This window comes from Asterias rubens, chromosome 8 (genome assembly GCF_902459465.1).
Source record: "Asterias rubens chromosome 8, eAstRub1.3, whole genome shotgun sequence".
Taxonomy (NCBI): domain Eukaryota; kingdom Metazoa; phylum Echinodermata; class Asteroidea; order Forcipulatida; family Asteriidae; genus Asterias; species Asterias rubens.
The window spans coordinates 8,658,516-8,667,167 of NC_047069.1; the positions used below are offsets into that span (position 1 = coordinate 8,658,516).

At 40.1% G+C, this 8,652-nt stretch overlaps 1 protein-coding gene across 1 annotated transcript; it reads right to left on the reverse strand.

Moving 5' to 3' along the window:
* Positions 1–1,732: 1,732 nt before the first annotated feature.
* Positions 1,733–8,219, reverse strand: LOC117293834 (POU domain, class 4, transcription factor 2-like). Its single transcript, XM_033776290.1, has 2 exons — positions 7,926–8,219; positions 1,733–5,996 (listed from the first exon to the last, which is right to left on the reverse strand). Exons 1-2 carry the CDS (start codon positions 8,052–8,054, stop codon positions 5,091–5,093), a joined length of 1,035 nt encoding a protein of 344 aa, XP_033632181.1. The 5' UTR covers positions 8,055–8,219; the 3' UTR covers positions 1,733–5,090.
* Positions 8,220–8,652: the final 433 nt, after the last annotated feature.

Sequence of the window (8,652 nt, forward strand, 5' to 3'; positions counted from 1 at the left end):
CCATAAACAAATTGATTAAGCGTGTCAATGATATGGTGTTAGGCCTATTCATTACTAGAGGGTATTTCGCCCTGGTACTAAACTTTCTCCCGGATGTGTGGTAGGCTCATATTGTTTCATTTGTTGTTAGATACAAGCGCATTTTAGCCAGAAAACTCTCCATTCGGTGCTTTTTATGAGTAAATTGAACCTTATTTCCATAACGCTAAAGAAGAAGCATCATTACAAACAGTGGTCCCGTCCGAGTATTGTCGCCTCGCCGTCTTGTCAGCAACGGGGCGTGCATGCAACACGCTGCCACCTGCCATGCCGTATTTCCGCCGTTCCCTTACCCCTCGCAAAATCCACAAAGAAACAACCTCTTATATACACCGGGTGTTTCCAACGGCCTCTCTCTCTCTCTCTCTTTCTGCAGTAATCCAACAGTACAGTTCCTCATTAGTAAACTGATCCGGGATGGCTGGCATGAGACAGTGGATGAAGGGGTAAAAAGCCTCGCCGCTCCCCTTCGGAGCAGGTGCTTAACGCACGGCGTGGAGATGCCGGGGCCCGTTTACTCTCTCCCAGTAGATGAATAGCGGAAGTCGTGAGTGATCGGGATGTTAAGACTCTTGGACAGAACCCGTCCATCGGTAAAAGAGAGTTTTTTGTCCTTCGGTGATGTGATCCAAGCCGTCTGTGGCATCAGTTGAGAGAATGTGAGATGAACCGGTACTGTTTTTCATCCGTTTTGGGGGCTTTTTGATCAACCGTTACTTATGTTTTTTTCTTAATTCGGAGTTTGGTTTGGGAATACTTATTCGTGTAAATAATGAGGTTGATGGGTTCTGTCCATATGTGATGTGATATGGGCATGCATACAGTCTGCGGCATTCGGATACGTTATGACCAGTTTGCCAGCGGCTGTTTTATTCAAGCTGATACTATCTTGAGCTAGACTATGATGTTTGATTTATCAAAATATGGAATCTTCCTTTTATCCAGAATGATAAAAAGTCTGCTACCAACGTGAATTCAATTAGAAATCACACTTTTCAGGACCTCTCCCATTTCCACATAGTCTGGGGGGGGGGGGGGTAACCCAAAATCCAACGCGATTCAATTGAATAGGCAAAATAATTTATTAAATTCGTCAAGATAATTATTGTAGCATTTCACTGATTGAATATGGACAATATCATGCACATTATTATTAATCGAGTCGTCAATTCGTGTTTGTTTCAAGATTGACGTAACGAAGAAAAGGGCCGATTTCACAAAGAGTATAACAAATATTCTATGATGTCAATCTAAGTTGCTAAGCAAAGTGTGATGTGTACATACTATCACTATGGTGATATTGACAACTCATCTTGTGATGAAACTTACTTTATGAAATCGATTGAGTGCTGGTGATGACCCCCCCCCCCCCCCTAGTAATAGTGGTTGTGATAGTAGACGCGTTTTATTACAATATATCTATAACTTCATGTTGCATATTGTTACATGCAAAACCAAGTCAAGTGAACCATATTCAAGGGGAAGCATTGCAATCTCATGAGACGGGCGGCAGTTTGTTTCTCAGAAAATTTAACCGAAAGGACAAAATATGATGAAATGTTGTTTTAAATCAAGCTGGCTCGTTGAACACGTCTATTCAATGTCTAACAAAGGTTACAATGGATTGTGTGGGAAATATTCGCGTTGAAAAGCATTGTGATATGTCATACACATATTTCAACAATTTATTTCTTAAAAACACATTTTAATAACACATGATTGGACACAGATAATTTAATAAAGGAGCTATTCCACTTTATTTCATGTAAATTAGATCAAAATAAAGCCATCAGATGCTGTGTACGATTATGATATAACTATTTACAAAACAGTACTTTAAAACAAAAATCTTCAAGTAAAACAAGAAAGGCGTGACGAATGAATAGGGAGCTAAATCAATAAATATTTTCTTACAAATTATTTACACAAGTCTAACGGGTAAAATTTGGCAGTTTATAGATATTTTTTGCCTTCAATAATTAAAAAGATTTTAAATACATTTCATTAGTTCATTGTTGGGATTCTTTGTAAGTCTGTGGGTTTATTAGATACTTGAGAGAATAAATGCTGTTAACGTTCTTTCTCTGTAAAAACTTGAACAAATGCGGCATGTTTGGCCTTGTTTTTTTCCAGACATCGAGTGTTTTGCCCATTAGAAAAATTTCCGTATGAGAAGGTATACCATTTCTGTTGCGAACAGCTTTTTATTCAAACAAACAAACGACGCAATTGATCAAATCGATTATTGTTTTACTTGTTATGTTAATAAATAAAAAGATAGTCGATACGCCGCATTGCAAATACTTTTACTATACATACAATGGAGGAGTGACGTGTTTCATATTTTACAAGAAAAATTAACCGGTTAGCATTTTGTAAGCTTTATCGGTTTTTAGATGTGTGAGAGAAACATAGTATTATACAACATCAAATAAACATTTAACAAAATCAATAAGTTATGTTTTTTTATAGAAGATTGTCTTCCTCGTATCAACCTGTGTACGCACTTGCTACTGTATGATCTATTTCAGGCCTAGCATGCCGGCTTGTTAAAAGAAAGTGACACAACTTAGAAATAATTAATACAAACTTGGCAGGACTGAAGACGCGCGAGCTTCGTGAATATTTGATACCAAGAGAGAGTAAGGGAAAGCCCCGTGGTACATAATGGCGAACAACGTGCTTGGGTTAATAACTGCAAGCTCAACCCACTCAAACTTTGCAAAATGAAATCATGGAAAAGGGAACACCAAATAATGATCAAAGCAAAATATGACCCTGCCTGGTGGGTTTTTAAACCACTATTATTGTACGATCTTGATAATTGCTGATCCATTTAATTATTTGTTTATTGTTTCAGTGGCGTTTTCAAGTGCGGTTAACCGGCATGTGTGGTGTATGCCTTCACGTTTACTCACTATGGTCGTCTGTTCTTTGTTTTGTGTGGTTATACATCAAGAGAAAAACGGAGCGATCCAATTGAAATTATCGCTGGTAAAGGTGTTTGATTTATCTTCAGTCGGCCACTATGAGGGATAACACACTTGGATGACGGAGGAAATGGGTTTTTTTTCGTGGCGATCCAAGCGTTCCAAATGAGGAATAGGTAGAGAAAGAAGAGAAAGAAACTAGCGTGTACGAGTAACAAGATGGGGATCGGAATTAAGGGGATGGAATTCCATGAGGGATCGGGCGTAACGCATGGCCGGCCGAGTCAATCACACTCTGCTTCGACGGCTAATTTCCATCGCTTGGCTGCGTAGATGGATCGAGTCAAGTCAGTGGTAAATTAGAAATGATACGGCCGGTCAGTGTTTAGCATTGCCCGGTAAAAAAATAATAATCGCAGGAAATTTCATCCAGACAGAATCTTAACAATTATCAGTTTACAGCTCTACACCAACTGGCCTATTGCAAAAACACAATGAGTACTATTGAGCGGAGAAAAAACAAACAGTATAGGGCATCGACAGTCATAAATTTGCAGAGGATGTTGTAACGTTAGTCATTTTATTCCACTCTGTTTTTGTGAAGCAATTTTGTCTCAGGTGGTTCAAGAAGTTGTATTTATGCCGCTTTCAATTAAATTAACAAATTGTAGCGAGATAGCGGCCCGAACACTTCCCTCTGTAATTGTGCATAATGAGTAAGTATCCAGGAATGCTGATTACCAGTTAAAGAGGAAATCATCATCGTATGTGTGACTGCCCATAAAATTCCCATTAAGCATTTTCTTGTAAATGAAAGCTCCATTGAAGAGTGTAATAATGCGATGTAACAGCATCTGTATTGACCAGCTTTGAGAAGACAAATTAAAGTTAATCAACAAAATTAATTAAATTTGTTGCGGTTTAAAGTTGTACACTGCTTAAAAATAACTGATTGTCTCTCCTTGATAATAACACATTGTCTCTCCAAGTCCGACATTCAAAATAAATATATCTTCTGAGAAGTAGTTCTTACACTAAATATTCTATGTACGCTGTTTGCTCATTATGCGAAAAGTACATATTTGTTGTACAAATTGCTGCACTTAGTAACGGGCATTTTGATCGACAACACATCATTTTGGGGGATGATTAAAAAAAGATCGCATGACTCTAAAAGAACATCTGTAATTTGTGTACATCTATGCTGCTTTTTTTGTCAACCACGCTCTAGCAAAATGAAGGGTTTTTTTGTCACCATAAAATTCCATTTCCACATGCTTGGCACGACTTTGCATTTTGCCTCGGGATCGATAATGTTGCTGTGTCTCCCACATCCGCCGATGGTCTGCCCTAAGAGGCTCGGTTGGTGTTTGGTAGAATCGATCGGCCAACAAGCAACAGCTTAGGCACAAGTCGAGGGGGTTTGTTGAATGAATGGCGCGATGATGATGTGTTGCGATCAAGGACTGGGCAGGCGAGATCCGGATCTCTTTCATACTGAATGGTGCATCAGCGCTGATGAAAAACAGCGCTCTGCTAGCAAGCTGCACACAAATCTTACACAATATCTATAAGATTGCTCATGAAAATGAATACAAGATCTTAATAAATGGAGTTAGACAATTCAACTTAGTGGTACCTCAACAAACACCCGGCAACGATAACAGTAATTTGCTTTATGAGTATTGAACATCAAATGAGTTCAATGAGTTATGATCTCAGATCTGAAGTTGGGTTAAGATGGTGTTATAAGTGAAGGAGTTATCACCTTCTTAAGTTGCTGTGTAATATTGCGGTGTTCGTTCATGCCGAAATTGCCAAACCATATTGTCTTTTAGAATATTATATAAGGTCTTAGTGACGATGTCCTGTCCTAAAGGTGATACGTGGTGTTCCAATGCCACACTAATTTTCAGTTTCAAAGAATTGTTTTGTTCACCTCTTGCCATTGTTCTAAAGGCTACCTTTGTGCCGGCAATGTGCCGGTCATGCACCGTGTGAGCACAGCCCGCGTTTTATTGACTGATCGATCAGTTTCTGCAAAAGGTGAAAGTTCATTTGATGTCTCCGTAGGCCTTTTCAATTAAAGTGTATAAAGTAGGTTAATGTACAATAACAGTTTTATCTCGGCTGTGCCGAGAATTTCATACGTTTCTGTTTCTGTCTTTGATTACAGAACCAGACCCGTACAACGTTTTTCTTTAAGTCCAATTTGTCCGCAATGGCTGCGATTTTCTCACTCGATGGTCGAGGTTGAACTGCGAAGTAGGCTTCTAATGAACGCTTTTCTGGAGCTGCGATGCTGGTTCGCTTTCGTTTCTTCTCGATGTTGTTCAAGATTCCTGGCGAGTTCCTCTTGTCCCTTGCCGCAGCTTCGGCCTCGTCCAGCCACGCGGCAAGGATGGGTTTCAGCGCGATCATGTTGTTGTGACTGAGCGTGAGGGATTCGAACCTGCATATTGTGCTTTGACTCAGAGACCCAACCCCGGGCAGTTTCAGATTAGCCAGTGCCTTGCCGACGTCACATTGGGTCACCCCTAACTTGATCCTACGCTGTTTGAACCTTTCAGCAAATGCCTCCAACTCTCTGGGATCAGTGTCTAAATCGTGCATAGTCATATTGTGCGACATCATCGAATGAGCCGCGTTAAAGTGACCAGGCTGCCCGGACATTGTAGCAAAGCTCTGATGGGGCGAAGTGACGACCATCCCTTGCATGTCAGCTCCGGATAGACTAGTGTTGTTGGCCCCTGGTAGCGAAGCAGTGGCCGATATTTGGTCCAGGAATTCCCCGTGGTCCATGTGGCCATGGATGCTCCTAGAGCCACATGATGTGCTGCTGCCATAGTGGTGAGAGGCTGGGTGCATTCCCCCGTTCATATGATGTGGAGAGTAGCTTGATACGTGGTCATTCTTGATGTTCATGTGTGTCTGGTTGTTCTTGACCATTGATGACATGACATCTACTGCAGCTAGCGCCTCAGCCCTGGCCAGTAGCCCTTCGTCAATACCGCCGAAGAGATTACTCTGTAAAACGAAAACAAAGAGAAATATCCAATAAATACCAGATCGTCATTGGAAATATCAAATATGGAATTGAGGTTAGAACGCTGTAAGATTATTGGCCAAAAGAACATGACAATGTCAATATCTTATTATTAGAACTGTTAAACATTTTGTTGACAACAAATTCACACATGAAGTCTTGAGCGCTGTGTATTGGTCAGAAAATATGAGTTGAATGTTCTTTAAATACACAAATCAGTTGTATTAATACAAATAATTTTTTAATAATAATTGAATTTTTTAAAATTCATTTTAGCAGAACAGCCCACACAATAAGTGTATGCATAAGACTCCCAGTACTTCTCACAATACTATAAGCATTTCATCAGAATCAAATCCTTCAATAACTGCACGTAAAATAATATATAACTCAAGCGAAATTATCCATGTACAAAATCATGACATAGGCAGGAGGGGAAAAATGAATTATTGGCTAATTACATCCCGAACGGAGCTGGTTGTTTGCTGTACCAACGATCAACACATTGTAATTCGATCCTAAATTGAATGTGTACATAGCAAGGTTTATATAACACCATTGCAATGATGATATAATTACTTTTTTGGTCCAATATCCAGTTTACATAAAACTCGGCGAACTGTCGCGTTGATACTTGTTTCATAAAAATTAGCATAATGTTGTATGATTAGTTTTTCCCTTCATAATTCTCTGTAATTAATGTGGCTAACTATTGAAAAATAATATTAGGACAGGTTGTTTAAAATAATAGTTTTGCTTGAGTATACCGAGCCTTGTTTTTGTCTTGTACTATTTTGATTTTATTTACGATTACTATTATTATTATGATTTTTAGAGAGAACGAAAGAGCATAATAAGTACATATTTAACAACTTTTCGTGTTCAATTTAAGATCATTAATCCAAGGTTGATTTTACACAACAAATTATTATCCATAACAAAAATAATGAAACGATGGATTATTCGAACTGACAGCAAACATCATGATAACATAGTACAATTGGACCCGATCGTGCATTGATGTAATATTAACACAGTATTGTTTCAGTCTACCTTGCAAAAAGTTATGGTTCTTATAGATGGTGATGTTGTTGGTTACAAGAGTGGGGTTTCGCTGTGGCCCATCAAAGTACCTTGACTCATTGAAACTCAAGCACAACCTGTGCTAACACAAATTCATAAAATATGAACAAACGCCATGCATAATATAAGAGGACACACGCGTAATTGCCGTCGTTTAGCGAAAGATTTGACAAGCGAGGGGGTCTTCCTGTACAAACACACAGCGTCGCTTATACCCTGAAAGTTGATTCTACGATTGTCTGATGTATACATTATTCAGTGCGGGGAGTGCCAGATAAGGGTGTCGTGTGGCCGGCTGCTGGCTTGCCTGCCTGCCTGCCCGGCCGGGCGCATCAGCTGGTAGCGTGTGTCATAAAAACAGTCCAGTCTTGTCAAACTGCCATTATTCGATTATCTAATTAGAAATTAAGATTTTGGAACTTTGTCAAATTTGTTACATTTCCATTTTATGCAAATTTGTCTTCCGAGATCAACAAATGCATCATGCCTCAAGTGATGAAACTATTTGTTCCGTTAGCATTTCTGATACTCATTTAATGAAGATGTTTCTAACTTTATTTTTATAGGTGTTGATCAACCATAGTTTTGTTTCAAAGTCATTACTTATTTTTTGCGATACATAAAAGTATAAATCGACCATTGTTTTTCCTGAAGTGTGTTTTTGTGTTTGTACCAAGAAAGTAAGCAACTATTTTGTTACCTGAAGCCTTATGGGCTCAACCTATTGGGTCAGAATAAAATACTTCTAATAGGCAATTTCCAAACTTGTTACATAAAGGTAGCTTCTGTTTGGCTATAATGTTGGAATGAGTGGATAATGTGCTTACCGGAGCGTTGCTCATGCAGTGCCGTCTCATCATCTCAGCACCCCGGTCGTGATGACGATGGTGAAGCGGTGAATACTTAGGTGCTGCCGGTATAGGCGGATGCATACTCACATGGTCCTTCACATTCATGACGACTCCTTGGGTGCGCCAACTTCCCCCGTAACTCTGTATTGACGCCACTTTAATGTTTGACGAGCTATTTTCGTATGAATACCGAGGAGGTTCTGGACTTTCGTATACGAACCGCGTTTGGATCTCTTTTTACGTCTTGGGCAATGTTTACTCGGGAGCGCTCTTTCACTCACTGTAACAATTGATTCGTGTGGGTCCTCTATACACCTGCACTCGCACCCAATGTATTCATTGGTTTATAGTATCGTAGAGGGGCGCTGCGCACGCCATTATGCATGCACCTGTTTCCTTTCTCACGTTCTGATTGGCTGCGAGTTCCGCGCAGGCGCAGTGCGGAGACATTATGCACGGTGACAAAGCCTCCCAAAGTGACAAATGTATTCGATACCGGCCCGCCGTCCTAAGCAAGCGACAGCGGGCTAGCGACGGCAAGTCACGGGGGAATTATCGACTGGTGGTCGGCGCTGCTCCTCGCTTTAACGCCTCTGCCGCCCTCGACCGAGCAAGATAGCTTCTATGCCCTGTGACTCACAAGTACTGCGGCCAAAAGCTTCCCTCATATTTATACACAAACACGCTTCAAAGTTCCTTTAAA

What these genes read in the sequence shown, in the direction of transcription:
- LOC117293834 (XM_033776290.1), bottom strand. Translation starts at nt 8,054, where the DNA reads ATGAATGTGAAGGACCATGTGAGTATGCATCCGCCTATACCGGCAGCA. An exon ending in ACTGCATGAGCAACGCTCCG is followed by an intron (nt 5,997 to 7,925) that starts GTAAGCACATTA and finishes TTCGTTTTACAG; the next exon opens with AGTAATCTCTTCGGCGGTAT.